Here is a 15,715-nt window from a genome sequence, read left to right as displayed (position 1 = left end):
ATGATTAAATAAAGAGACAATCATTCTTCAATTCTCATTGAAAATAAATTGTATTATACAAACAACACATCAAAAGTGTATCTACTCAGATAAATACAACAGTTAGTTTGAGTAAATTGAAATACATTTATAGTATAAACTTTTTTGTAAGCAGTACCATAAAAATAGGCTCTTGTTTTTATATGTACATTAATACAAAGACGAAATGGCTCTGGAGAGGGAAGATGAAGATAGAAAGAGAAAGGACCGACGACCATCTATCAACGCCACCACACCCGCTCCCTAAGTTATATAAGTCGTACATAGGATGGGTTCACCTATTGAAGTAGCATTCAATTGGCATTGTTCCCTTTCATTCCAAAGGGATTTACCCAAAAATTATAGACATATTTAGTACTTATAAAGACAAATTTATGAGTAATGGCACCCCCTCCCCAAATAATTATAGGGTTAAAGTCTATATATATATATATATATGAAGATATCAACCCATAATTCAAATCACATTGCCAACTAAAACCCGCTACATGATGATGATATTGACGTGAAGTCCATCAGAGATGCCTACGGATGTATTTTTTGAGTCGCAAGTCAAGCGATGCAAGTGTAAGGGGATGTCAGGGGTAAATGCAGGATTATACATATATATTTGATGTTTGTGTGGAGGGCTATAGCTCTTCCATCTCACCCCCTGTTGGATGCCACTGGACGTATACTTGATATCAGTTCTGACTCGTAGTAGTTCTGATTACGTGATTAGAATTAAAATTATAGCTCAATCATATAAATGGCGCTTAAATAATAAGGAGAATTATATTTTGAAAGAGGGGATGTCTTGCTTGCTGTTTAAGTCTGATTCCTTTTAACTTTGAGTACACGTTAAGTCTCAAGTATTTTCACTACATGTCCAACCTAAATCTCAAGTCTCATAGTTTAATTAAAAATAACTTATTAGAGTTGATGGGAACGTATGACGACTTGACTCAAATAAGTAAGAACAGGGGTTTTCATTAAGAGGCCTTCGAATTTTCATAAATAAAAAATAAACGGTCAATGTTTTTGCAAATTTTATTTTTTCAGTAAAATTTTAAAAATATACATTTATTTATGAAAATCGATTTCACTAGCGTGACCACCATGAGTACATTTACAGAAGTACAATCGCTTAACCCAATTTTTCATTACTTTTTCAAATAAATGGACCGATATTGGAGCTTTTGCGTTCGATATTTTCATCAGAGCTTTTCTGACGTCACCAGCTTATTTGTCTAGACCAGGGGCAGGCAACCTTTGAGACATGGAGTGGCAACTTCATCCTCTCTAATCAATGAGTGTGCCACTCTCAACAATAAGGGTGAAAAAACACACAAACTACGGGAATATGTTCTAATTTGCGCGTGCCAGTAAATATACCTACTCGTGCCAGCAGTGGCACGCGTGCCATAGGTTGCCGACCCCTGATATAGACCAATGACTTCACGTATCCCCAAAGAAAATAATCTAAAGGCGTTAAATCACCAGACGTAGTCGGCCAGTCAACCTTTCCATATCTCGAAATAACGCTCCCACTAAATTTGCTTTGCAATAAATCGATTGTAATGTTTGCATGTTGTGGCACCTGTTGAAACCATATGTTTGCCAAACCCATACCTTACAATTGGTGCAAAAGACAAATCATTTATCATAGTGCGATAGTGATTTCCATTTATAGTAACGTGGGGATTATCATCATCAACAAATAAATAAGACCTAATCATCTCCAGAATGAAGTCCACATCAAATAGTCATTTTTTTGGGAGGTAATGATATCTCGTGAAGCACTTGTGTATTGCTGCCGGACCAATGAGGCATATTTTTGCCTTTTAACAAAGCCATTGAGCTTAAAACGAGCTTCATAACTGAAGATGATTTTGCAATGAGAATCAGCATTAGAATTGAACGGTTATTTAGATAAAATTTTTGAATAATTTGAAATCGCTGATGAAGTGGTTATCGCTCCATGATTAAATTTATTCAAATGAAGTTTCTAGATATCAAAGGAAGAAAATAAATATGGCGTCAATTTTTCCCTAACGAATTTTTTTTTGACTTGTCCCTAATGAAAAACAGTTCTGTATGGACTCAAGATATATGTAAATGACTTTGCAAGGGATAAATAAAGTGTTTACATTCATACATATGCAAATCATTAATCCAATTTTGCATAAATATTATGTTGTACCTTCAGGTTAATTGTACATACATAGCATGTAAATTATAAATAAATTACATAGAAATTATGTATTAGGCATTCCCATTTCCCGGGAAATTGTATTTGAGCAACAAATTCTTCCATTCAAACGAATCTCAAACAGAAAGAAATTGTCCAATCTGGCTGAAAATGTGTATGTGTTCTTCCAAGAGATTCTACTAACTAAACATAACCTCGATAAACGCGAGTAGTGCCATCTTTCGGAATTTTTAAACGACCCTTGTATTCTCTATTCTTCAATTATAAAATGGTGACGTCATCATCAGGGGAGCCTGCAGATATTTCTTTTCTGGAGTAGGGGAGGAGGGGCGCTGTACTTTTTCGATAATCTCGACAAGGGGTCATATATTACTGACCTCTTGTTGACAAGGGGGGCAAGGGATTTGATACGATTTCCAATCAGAGGGGTATCAAGTTTTGGATACACATAGACAGGGGGAGCCAGTATTGTGTCGGTTCTTATATGGGACCGCAGTCCAGTCCGGTCTCATCCAGTCCAGCCATACTCTTCAGTCCATAAAAAAGGTGAAATTAATCTCTTGTGGCCTCAATGAGGGTGTTTTTTCCTTTTTTTTATTATTCCATTATATAATTGAATAAATTATATACACTAATATATAACTAATAAACAATAAAACATGTTCCTAATGAAAATTATAATATTTTTTGCTAGACATGTGCAATAATCTTCATGCTTATTTCATATATCTAATTTGGCTTAATAAACCAAACCATCGGTATTTGTATTAAAAATTCCAAGGACCAACGCTTAAGGAACGGTCCCAATGATCGACAGTCATTTGGACCGATAGGACTAGTCCTAAGACAACACTAGAGTGGGGGGTCAAAAATTGTAATTTTTTCCGGACGTGATAAATGTATCACTCCCTGAGATGTTTTTGTATAAATGTCAAATTTAACAAATAGTTTTCGTATAAACAAATACTTTTTAGAGTCAACATTTTTGGGAGAGACTAAATTTGATAGAATAACCTTTAAAAAAAAATAGGCAAATTGATTTTTTTTTATATTGAAATTATGACATTTACAATTTTTTATGCAATAATGGGGATAAGGGATTACCCATAGGTGTAAACTCCGGGTAAAATGGGACCCCGGGATTCTGAGAGACTAACCTTAGTACGTTTATATATGTAAGTCATTCAATGAACCCCCATAACGAGGCAGAGGCAACAAACTTTTACCTTCATACACACATCTTATACGTATAAAAAACAAAGCAGGCAACACGGCCCCCACTTGACTACTCACAAAGTACATAGTACAACAACATTAACGATAAAGTTTCACTTCACAATGCCCTATAAAAATAAAAATAGAAAGTAACCAAAAAGTTAGAGATTATTACAGACAATTTATATGTAGGGAATCGAATTCTTTAACATCTTATCAAGACGTATATATATATATGTATATGTATAGACCATTATACCTACATATAATAAATATATATAGGTACACATGTAAAGAACAAAGATAGACAAAATTATGAACGGAAGCGAAGAAACGGAGGAAAATGGATTTAATGCATATTTCTGTCTATTTCATTTCATTAAAAACCTACAAGATGTTAAAACTGAAGGAGAGTTACAATTATATTTTGAAAGAAAAGACAAAAACTTATTTTATGTTTGTTCCTTACATATGTATATACAGGATCGGGGGGAAGGGGCTTGGTTTTTGAAATTATTTTGAAAAAAAATCCAAAAATTAAAATTTTTCGGAAAAAATTTCAATTATTAAATTTTATGGATTTTTTTTTTCAAAACTACACATGCTTTTACAAAACATCAAATTTTTTGAAAAAAATATTCAAAATTAATATCTTGGAAAAAAATTTCAATTATTAAATTATAAATAAAAATCCACATTATTTAATACAAAAAAATTTTTTATGCAAAAAAATCAAAAATCCACAGTTATTCACAAAATATGAAATTTTTGGAAATAAAATTCAAAATTCACGACCGTTTACTAAAATCAATTTTTTTATAAAAAAAAAATTATAAATGAAAACTTGGAAAAACAATTTGTATTATTAAATTTTATGGAATTTTATTTTCAAAAATCCACTTTTGATAAGGAAAAAAAATTTTTTTACAAAAAAAAAAATTCAAAAGTCCAAAGTCATTCACGAAATATCAAATTTTTGGAAATAAAACTAAAAATCCGCATGCATTTACAAAAAATCAAATTTAAAAAAAAAAAAAAAATCAAAAATAATAACTCAGAAAAAAATTTCAATTATTAAATTTTATGGAATTTTTTTTTCAAAAATCCACATTTGTTACCAAAAAAAAAGATTTTTTTAAAATTTAAAAATCAACAGCTATTTACAAAATTTTAAATTTTGGAAAAAATTTTCAAAAATCTACAGCTATTCACGAATTTCAAAAATTCCAAAGCTTTTTCCAAAAAAATAAAATTTTTTGGAAAAAGAGTTCTAAAATTAAATTTTTAAAATATAAACTTTCTAATATGAAGCAAACATTCCTTAATTTGGGGAAGGGTGGGCTACAGTCCCCTTCAGCCTTCCTCCTGTGGACACCCCTGATATATGCATATTATGAGGTAGTTATTAAGAAATAGAGATTTTTTAAAATAATATCAAGAAAAAATACTTGTTTAACACAAATTTGTAAACAAGAAAATAATGGCTATAGAACGAAAATTCAATTAAAAGAATATATAATCAATTTGAAAATTAATTGCAATAAGATATGAATTCTGTTATTATAAAAAAACTTGTCCACAGTAAATAAAATCTTTGATTCTATTTACAAAAAGAATTCAAAAATCCATATTTTTTTTTAATATCCAATATTGGATACTAGGCTTAATTCAGTAAATAATAGAGTTTATATTGAAATTTCTGGGATGTGTTAAGATTCCCAAGATAACTAATATTACTTTAGACCTTTATTTTATTTATGAAACTTAGTATGACCCCGATGTAGTCTCTTTGAAATAGAATTTTTTAAATTTTAACAATGATTTTTTGCTATCTACCGAGTGGTCCTTTGGAATCTGAACACTTACAATTTTAAAATTCAACAAGATATAATTTATTAATTAACAATAGAATTTCAACAAAATTAATACTATGAATAGATGTGAGCTCAGTTAATCATTAATGTAGCCATCCTTAGCAGTGATTAGGGCTTCCAGGCGGTAATGGAAGACCTGGTATCCACTGCAAATATATTCCTCAGTCATGGGGTCCCATTGTTGTCTGACAATGGCTTTGAGTGCACCAGTGTTTGGATGACGGACACAGCAGGCCTTCCGTTCGATTTGCATGAAAAAATTGTAGTCAAAGGATTTGCATCTGGGCTGTAGGGGGTCAAAAGTGTCGAAAAAGAGTTAAAAAAACTTTTTTATAGATTTCTGGACAGTCTGGTGGGAAATCCCAAGTCCTGGAGACGCTCAACTGCTTGGAGTGTACAATCACTTAGCCTTAATTAATTATCCAATTAGTAAGTGTTCATATTTCAATAAATAGATGAGTTGTGTAATTTGTATTGTCTTCAAAAGATGAATCAAATTAATTTCTTAATTGTTAATTGAACAATAATAATTATTTGAAGAATACAAAATATGTAAACCAGACTCCATTTTGAAAAAAATCGTTCTTACCTGCTTTTGTGCTGATGGGATAGATATAATATGTATAGACTGTATAAGTGTTTTCCTGTTATTTTGTATATATAATGAAAGAATCATAATAAATAGTAAGTAAATGGATACATACTTGTGGTCAATAAAGAAAAATGTTAAAAGTAACCAAGTGCTTATATAAGAGCGATTTTCTTAGTAGTACTTGGTACTTTGATGTTTATTTTATTCCAGCCTAATATGTACATTAATGTCTATACATAGATAAATGTATTATAAATAATCTCCAATAATTATTACAAATATGTATAGCAATGTTTATACCAAAGTACTTATGTATGTATGTATATATATTGTAAGGCCCTATCAAAAAAGAAGAAGAAGGAAAAAAAAAAAGATTAGGACCTGATTAACATATCATTATTTATTAAATAAGTAATCATATGTATGAACGTATGGTACCTAATATTAATAAATAAAATATCAAGCAAAATGAACTCAACAGGAAATAACATACAAACAACAGAGGGGTGTACATACATACTTGGGGGTCCTTCTTTTAAAGTGGGGTTACTGTACATATTATTATTTTATAATATATACCTCCCCTAATTATGGTAAACATTTCTGTAGGGCAATTGGCCATATTGATGGATTGAATTTGATGGATCTTCTCAACTTTAAAAGGAATTAAATCCTTCGTTGAATACATTTTAATAATAAATGCTATATTATATGTACCATGATTCTTTTGTTTCTGTGCCTTTGGTTCTGTATACATTAAAGTTACATACAATAAATTATTATTATATATGTGCCCCATCAACACAAATGCAAATAAAGGTTTTAAACTAGAGCTAAAATTGTAAAGTATCATAGCTCTTCCCACGAATTTGAATACAAAGCCTATAATTGAGTCCCATATGACTAGGAAATATTTTGCAGTATGCATAGGTACCGAGTGGCCCTTTAAAATCGGAACAGTTTGAATTTTAAACTTGAACAAGAAATAATTAATCAACAATAGAATTTCAACAAAATTAATTCTATAAATAGATGTGTGTCCGAGGTCTCGTAATCATTAATGTAGCCGGCCTTAGTGGCAATGATGGCTTCTAGGCAGGAATGGAAGACCTGGAATCCGCTTGCAAATGTACTCCTCTGTCATGGCGCCCGGGGGCGTCTGACAATGGATTTGAGGGCCTCGGTGTTTGGATGACGGACAATGTAGGGTTTCCCTTCGTCATCTATCCAAAAAGTGTAGTCGAGGGGATTGACCTCATGGTTGTAGGGAGCCCAAAAGTTGCCAAAAAGAGTTCAAAATAATTAGGGTCAAAAGTGGCTTCTCCACCCTCAATGTTAAACCCCAAGATCTCTTATATAGGCCCACATGGACTTGAGGAGATTGGCCTGGATCCAGTTTGACCTTTTTGACAGAACCCCTCTTCTTATCCAACATTTCGGACTTGTTCACGACGTAGAAAGTGTCCCAAGAGACAACCAACTGCTTAATGAGGGCAAGTGTTGATTTATGGTCTTGTAGATAAGCTAGAGAGCTCAGGGTTTTTTATAACACATTGTGTATACTTTAATATATAGTAATATGAATTAAATAAAAATATCTCAACCTTAATTAATTATTGAATTAGTAAGTGTTTAGATTTCAATGAAGCATTCGGTATATGAAGGGAAAAAAGATTGTTTTTATGTTCACTCAGCGTATATAACATACACAAATACATTATAGGCAAATTAGTACAAATTAGGTAACAACTAACAACACTCATTAAGTCAGGAGGAGATGATACCCCATAATGCCATATGTCGTAAGTACTAGGTACTCTCCCCGTAAATCAATACATACATACATGTACACATTTACAAACATATGTAATTGTCTTAATTCATAGATATACATAAATACAACATAATACTTAGCCTTACGAGTTAAAAAAAAATAAGGATGCCATGATGTCACATGGTGAATCCAAACTGTTATCATATCTATACGTACATATTACGTAAAAATCCAGTTTTTCTTAAATTTTATTTCTATAAAATATACATATTTTCTTTTATAAATCATATATAAAAAGTGTTTGGATAGGACGTAACATGAGGAATGTTGCTAAGAAAACCTACGATACCATAGTGGTTGGTGGTAATTTGAATGGGCTTATTGCCTCTGCATATTTGGCTACCTCTGGTGAGTTTGAAGTACAGGGATGTCCTCTAGGGGTGAGCTGTAGGGCAGCAGTCCCCCCTAAAATAAGGAATTTTTCCTTTTTACTAGAAAATTTAATATTCTACTTTTTTTTTCAAAAAATTTAATATATGAAATTTTTTTTTGATTTTTGATTATAAAAAATTAAATTTTTTGTCCAAATAATTTAATTTTTCAATTTTTTTCCAAAAAATTAAACTTTTTGACAATATCTCTGGATTTTTCAAATTCATTCCGAAAATTTAACTTCTTTTGAACAACTGTAGATTTATGAAATTTCTTCCCAAAAAATCCAATTTTTTGAATAATGTTTTGAATTTTCATATTTAAAAAAAAAATATAAATTTATGTTTTGAAATTTTTTTTCTAACAAAATTTAATATATGCATAATTTGTTTTTTGAATTTTTTTGCCAAATAATTTAACTTTTTCAATTTTATTTCCAAAAAATTTAGTTTCTGACAATATTTCTGGATTTTACAAATTAATTCCAAAAAATTTAACTTCTTATGAACAGGTGCTGATTTAAACTATTGTTCTGACATTTTTTTCAGATAAATTTAAATTTATGTTTTGAAATTTTTTTTCCAAAAATTTATTTTTGATAATATCCCGGGATTTTTCAAAATAATTCCAAAAAATTACATTTCTTATGAACAACTGTAGATTTATGAAATTTTTATCCAACAAATTGAATTTTTTAATGAACGTTGTTGAATTTTTAATTTTTTTCAGGAAAAATTTGAATGTATACTTTGAATTTTTTTATACAAAATTTGGATTTTTGAATTTTTTTTCAAAAATTTTATACTTGAAATTTAATTTTTGAATTTTTTTTCCAAAACCAAGCCTCCCAAAAAAAAAAAAAAAAAAAAAAATCATAATAATCCACTGAGGACGTCCTTGTAGTATCCTAGTTATTCTTCATATTAATACTTTATTAATGTAACGATTTCTTCTCCATCTATCTAATATAGGCAAGAAAGTGGCACTCTTCGAAAAGAAGTTTTCTTTAGAAAATGAGTCTTACTCTTTAAAAATGCATTCAGGCAAGAAAGTAAAATGATTCCATTTCTAATTTACACAAATAAATATGTTCATTTTTCAATGTTTATAAACTCTCTTTTTCCATGTTGCCATTGCTATACCGATGTACAATCGTTGTTTCTCCATCCTTAGGACTAAAATACTCACGTCGACCCCCCATCATATCCCTTCCAGAAAGAATCATCTTAGACTTGAATCTAAACGTAAAGTCCAAAAAACACTCTGACGTTACATCCATAACACCAATATATGGCTATAATACATCTATAAAACATCTCACTCTGGGTCCGGATCCGATTGACTCCATCCGACATTTTTCATCCGGGGATGCTGAGCGCTATAAAGAGTTTCTAGCAGACATGAAAAATGCATCTTTTAGTTTGAAACAAAGGTCCTGTAGAGATATTCTTAATGACTATTTTGATTTTGCACCTCTCAAGTCTACTTTGGCCTCAAAGTGGTGCTTCCTTCAAGGGGAATGTGATCCAGATGATCCACGTAAGTACATATGTCGCCCGGCAAGAAATAAAAAAAGCGGATTACGTTCATATTTTCAACTAATTAAGACCATATTGATAAACTCAGGAACGTTTTTTCCCCGAATAAACGAATTTTTGCATTTTACTAGAAAATTTAATATTTGAAATTTTATTTAATTTTTCAATTTTTTTTTCACCGAAAAATTTTATGTTAGATTTTTTTTTTCCAACAGCTGCGGATTTTAGAAATTTTTTTCAAAAAATTTTGAATTTTTAAAAAAAAAAATGAATATTTTTTTTAAAAATCGAACTTTTCAATTTATTTTCCGTTTTTGGAATTTTTTGGAATAAAAATTCCAAAAACCAAGACCATTGCCATTGGGATAATTTCCCGTCATTTACTAACAAAATCACAATACACACATCTTGTCTTATACTTACGATGCATTTATACCCCCTCCAAACACTTAAAAATGTACTCCGATCCCACGGGTTGTTTAAGAACATAGCAGATACACTATGTAGGCTAAACACTGATGCGGCTGCTTCAGAAAGTATATATCTCCCTTCCAAAAGCTTCAAAATAAACCCTGGGCCTATGGGTTGATTAGGACTACGGGAAGGAAACCAAGCAGGTAAGAAATTTTCCCAATGGCAATTTTCTCCAGGACGATTTCCCGTGCACGATATACAATACATTAACTCAAAAAATATCTCACATATTGGGGATTGTATAATTAAGTCAAATAAGGTACTTTGGGTACGTGGAGGCATAGTTGTTAATGAATTTTCAGTTATTAAAGACAATTCCCCCAAAAACTTAGCACTTTTCTCCTTCATAAATAAGAAATAAAAAAATAAACTAAATAGTTGTTATGTGGATGTAGAGCTTTTTATTATATTAGCTATAACATTTGTTCCTACAAGATGATCGACTTCTTCTTTAACCGTGACACCTAAGAAAGTACTCTCATTATTTAATACTTTTAAAATGTATCCTTTTTTAACATAATTTTATAAAGGCGCGTTTAAATATTTTCTTTGATAGTATTAGTTTATTTGCCCGATAATTTCGAACGTAAACTATTTTACATTAGGACATTTTGTCTTAAATCCATTATGCCTCAGGGATATATCCCCTTTAAATATAAATAAATGAGATTTATAATCTTGCTATTGATTAGTATTGGTTAAAATGGATGTTTCCTTTGAATTTTTTAATCAAAATATGTAATCTGTATTTCTATAAAACGCGTTAAATGGTTTTTTTCCGTTGGAGTAATTATGCTCCTTCCTCATATTATGCGTGTTCGTCAATCCATGAGTCTTTTCTAACATGAATAATCCATCATGTCTAATGATAATTAATAACGGAATAGTGATCATCACTTCTTCCGTTCGAATCGTTATCCTGTTTCTTATATTTTTCTCATTATACTAGTTTTATTAACTATTTTGTCTCTGGTTCGAACTCATTACATAATGAGATTTCGATAATATGTATGTATGTTTTGAAATTTTGGGGAAAGGTTCTATTATTATTTATTTATATTTTTAGTCGAAATATCCTTAAAGCAAAATGGCTCTGGCTCTAAGGCAAAATGTTCTAAGGCGAAATGGTGTCAGGCAGGATGTCCTCAAATGAAATAGTTTAAGACAAAAGTACCAGGTACCATTAGTTTTACCTAATTTATGTCGTCCTTTTCAAAATATGTTTCTAATTTTGACAACAAAATTTGAGTTAAGATGTGTACTACATTATGATAACCACTGTTCTAGAATGATAACATCACGTAGAATTTATTTATTGGGTATTTCTAATTTTATTTTATGATTACTAATGTTGAAGATTGCTTTTTTCTTGACAAACCCCACATCAGGGGTGTCTGTATTATTTTTTTTTTTTGGGAGCCTGAGACCTTTTTTTTTTTATAAGTTTGAAATTTTCTCGATTAACAATAATTTCTATATGATTCCTTGATTGGGAGGAGGGCTGGGGGGGTATAATCCCTCCAGCCACAAAACTTGATGTTGTCCTTGCATACTATAGATATGTACATTTACAGTTACGTATTTAAAGAGGGCCAAGAAGATATGAAATGCTTTGGGATCCCTGTGTACTTGGGTGGTTTTTTTGATTTTTTTTTTTGAGAAAAATTTCAAAAATCAACAGCTATTTACAAAATATTAATTTTTTTGGGAAAAAAATTAGAAAAATTAACTTAAATTTTTAAAATTCAATTTTTTGGAGACAAATTTCTAAAATCAACAGCTATTTACAAAATATTAATTTTTTTAGAAAAAAAATTAGAAAAATTAATTTAAATATCAAATATTCAATTTTTTGAATTTTTTTTTCTAATATTCAATTTTTTCTAGTTAAAAGGAAATGTTGCCAAATTTGGGTGGGGCTAAAGATTCTCCATGCTACCCTCTGCAACTCCCCTGAGGAATCTAACAAGTAATAATATGCATAACCCTTTAATAATTATTATAAATGAACAAAACGTTGGAGTGTTGCACGTATAACAAGCACATGCACTCACAAAGTTGTTGTTGTTTCCTCAGTTAATTGTCCAATTCTCTAGCTCTCTTTATTAGATACATACATATTCAATACACATTTTCTTGATTTTGGTTCATTGTAACCACAAGTGAAAATGTGGATTTATGTCTATAATTTTATGGTTAGTAATAATAACAAAAATAATATAAGTATTCAGGTATTACGAATAAGTGCATTTAGAGGAATGAACGGATACGTTTATATTTTAAAAACTTTTTTTTTTTTGCAACCAACAGTATTTGTTTATTTGTATAATTATCTGTAACTAAAAAGTAGGGATGGAACGAATACGATGCGAATCTAGTAAAATTCCAAATACCGATTACTTAATATTAAATATAAATAATAGTTAAAAAATACCATTTACTATCAAGGGCGTTCACAAGAGAGAGATATACTTTTTTTTTGGGGTATCGGTCATTGGTTTTGAATTAAAAAAAAAAAAAAAAAAAAAAAAAAAAATCCAAAAATTAAATTTTAGAAGAAATATTTCAAATAAACAATGTGATATTTTAAATTTCTTCAAAAATTCACAACAATTCACGAAAAAGTATTAGAATTTTTTTTCAAAAATCCATGTTTATTTATCAAAAATTAGATATTTTTGAAAAAAAAAAATTAAAATCTAGAACTTTTCACAAAAATTAAATTTTTTGAAATAAAATTTCAAATATTAATTTTTTTTTTTTGAATTTTTTTTTCGAAAATCTCCAGTTCTCAAAAAAATTGCAAAAATTAAATTTCAAATATTATTTAAAAAAAAACAACAAAAAAAAACATTAAATTGTTTGGAAAATAGTTTCAAAAGTATATTTGTTAAGAGAAAATTATCTTTTTTTTGAAAAAAAATTGAAAAACTAAATTAAATTTCAATTATAAATTTTCTATTCAAAAGCAAAAGTTCCTTAATTTTTTTTCATAACTTAAAAAAGTTATAAATCGTTAAATATCTCTAATAAATTAGAATCAAAATTGCAAATTAAACATTCTTTTTCCGATTCAATCCCGATTCCAGAAAATAAAACCCCCAATTCTCTGATTCTGATTAATCGTCGTTCCATTACTAGTAAAAAGTATAAGTAACTAATTGCATTATTTTTTTCTTCTTATGTATCTTTCCTTCCATCAGAGTCAGGGCAAAGCCTACGAAACGGAGTTCTTCAAGAAATCCATTACCCCCTACATCTCCTCGCTGAAAAGAAGGAAGACTCCTTCGTTCCCTTTATACGAAGAAGAGCCGTATCCCTTGGGGTGGACATATTTTGTGGAGGAGGTGTGCGGGAGATTCGTTTCAAGAGTCACGGAGTCTCCGGGATTTCTTTAGCTAACGGAATGGAGTGCCTTTGTTCCTCCCTCCTCGCACCCAATACTTGCTCCATACTTCCACAATTTAAAATGAAGGAAGGACTCGTTGATGATTTATATATAGGTCTTGAAAGGGATTTCTTCGTGCATGAAACGTATTTGGGTATATATACATTGTATGTACAGTATCATAGAGAAAGAAAAGCATAGAGGAGACAAGGTGTGTGTAAGACTACTGGGCCATTAACTTCACCTGACAAAATGGGTAGGTATATTCAAAGGAGGCTATAGGAATGACGTTAGATTTGTTTTAGAATTTACTTTAATTATTTCGATGTGTTCTTCATTATATCTCTCACTCTTTCTTTTAAACAAGAAAGAGAAAAGGCCACTATAGGCCTATTATCAATAAAGGTAGTTGAGTTATGTTAGGTCCTTTGAAATTTTCATACAAATATCGATGGTTTAGTATGGCAAAAAAGATATATGAAATATGTATTCAGATTATTGCACATATCTTGCAAAAATTATTATTATTTTCTTTATAATACAATGTGTTACGAACATTATTTAATTATATAATTTATTCTTTTATATAACGAAATAATTAAGAAAAGAAAAACACCCTCTTGGGGGATCGATTTTACCTTCTTTAAGGACCGACAAGTGGAACTGGACTGAATGGACTTTACCGTTGTTCTTGGTCCTAAAGAAGGACTCACACAGGACCAGTAGCAAAAGTATTTACTTTTCTAAAATTAATTCGAGTTTAACCAATGAACGCTTAGAACACAAATAGGGAAGTAGAAAAATCCACAGCTGACAAAAAATATCATGTACATTTTTATGTGAGTAGACTATATTTTATTCAGTCACATCTTTATACGAACAACATTATTTATTATTTAACTCATAAATTACTTTGCATACAAGCAACACGAGGCTACAAATCATGGGAGTAACTTTTGGACGTAATTATTAGTTAAAAAATTATCAAAAAGATTCCAGATAGAAAGATATGAATATTCTTTGAATTCCTATGGGTCTTTTTTACTTTAATTAATGTAATGGGCTTCACAATCCCATTGTCCCCATGTCAAGAAAATTGAAAAAAACCCAAAAAAACCGGAATAGTTGAAATAAATATGTTTTGAAATTAAAAGTCAATTGTTTTCTTCATATTGGAGGTCAACAATAAAACGTTTTGGGGATATAACCTAAGACTTTAGAGACGTAATGGGTTAAGTTTTATATAATTTTGGACCTTTTTCCTTTCTTTTTTTGAAGAATAAGGTGAGAAATACAATGAAGATATCTATGTATATTGGGGTACTTTTACAATCATATCTATGACCCCTTTCTTCAGCTGAATTTATAGACAAGATAGTAAGTTTTAGATTCACTGAACTGCCAATGGACACTTCTGGGATCCTTTTATGTTTTTCTTTATCTATGATGTACACAATTGTAATGAAAAAAAAAAAAAAAAAATAGCCCGTACTAAGTCATATCTATTCCTTTAAATAGAAAAGTTATTCAATGAGTATCCAGGATGTCCTTTGTATCTCAATTGTGAGTCTTTTAGTCCAGAAATGTCTCCTGTTCTAAAGATCAGTCTAGTCAAATCCAACAATCCTGAACTGAGAGTTTTGAAAGTCGCAGTGTTTTCACTCAATTCGCGATTACAAGAAGCTGAGGTGACGTCCCTTTTAGACAAATATATACCAGGATTAAGCAATTCCGTACTAGGTACTCATATTTCTCTTCCAAAGCACTACATTGATAATACAAAAATGAAAGGTCTTTATCTCTATGATGGAATGGAGAATATCCACGGTAAAATAATAGCGGAATCCCTTGTCAATAATGATCTATAGTTTCATATTACATAGATTAACATAGATGAAATACATTTTTATATTGTTATTTGAGTACAATTAATGCCCTTCTATTAGTTTTATTATGGGTACATTAATATTTATCCATGTGTACATACATTTTATAGGGAATGGCCATATACTAAAATATATGTCGATAAATGATATGTATTTCTGACTAGTACATTATATATCTTTTATACAGATATGTACATATATCATACAAAGAAAAATGGAGTTCATCTTTTCTTCTAATAAGAATTCAAACAAACGAAAAAATGACTTATCATTTTTTATAATTATAGTTAAAATCAAAATTCAAACAAATGG

The 15,715-nt window shown here is 30.0% G+C and overlaps 1 protein-coding gene across 1 annotated transcript; it reads left to right on the top strand.

Annotated features, from left to right (window-relative positions):
- The first annotated feature begins 7,227 nt into the window (after positions 1 to 7,227).
- On the top strand, positions 7,228 to 15,445 carry LOC121114302 (pyridine nucleotide-disulfide oxidoreductase domain-containing protein 2). The gene is made up of 5 exons (XM_040708228.2): positions 7,228 to 8,093; positions 9,089 to 9,160; positions 9,291 to 9,656; positions 13,333 to 13,671; positions 15,036 to 15,445. Exons 1-5 carry the CDS (start codon positions 8,003 to 8,005, stop codon positions 15,383 to 15,385), a joined length of 1,218 nt encoding a protein of 405 aa, XP_040564162.1. The 5' UTR covers positions 7,228 to 8,002; the 3' UTR covers positions 15,386 to 15,445.
- The last annotated feature ends 270 nt before the right edge of the window (positions 15,446 to 15,715 follow it).

Source organism: Lepeophtheirus salmonis, chromosome 1 (assembly GCF_016086655.4).
Source record: "Lepeophtheirus salmonis chromosome 1, UVic_Lsal_1.4, whole genome shotgun sequence".
Taxonomy (NCBI): Eukaryota; Metazoa; Arthropoda; class Copepoda; order Siphonostomatoida; family Caligidae; genus Lepeophtheirus; species Lepeophtheirus salmonis.
Note: the sequence above shows the minus strand (reverse complement) of the source record. Positions and strands in the feature narration are given on the sequence as shown.

Bases quoted from the DNA above. Each gene is read 5' to 3' on its own strand.
- LOC121114302 (XM_040708228.2), top strand. From the start codon at position 8,003: ATGAGGAATGTTGCTAAGAAAACCTACGATACCATAGTGGTTGGTGGT. The intron at 8,094-9,088 runs GTGAGTTTGAAG...TATCTAATATAG, and splicing joins TGCATATTTGGCTACCTCTG to GCAAGAAAGTGGCACTCTTC. The intron at 9,161-9,290 runs GCAAGAAAGTAA...CTCCATCCTTAG, and splicing joins CTCTTTAAAAATGCATTCAG to GACTAAAATACTCACGTCGA.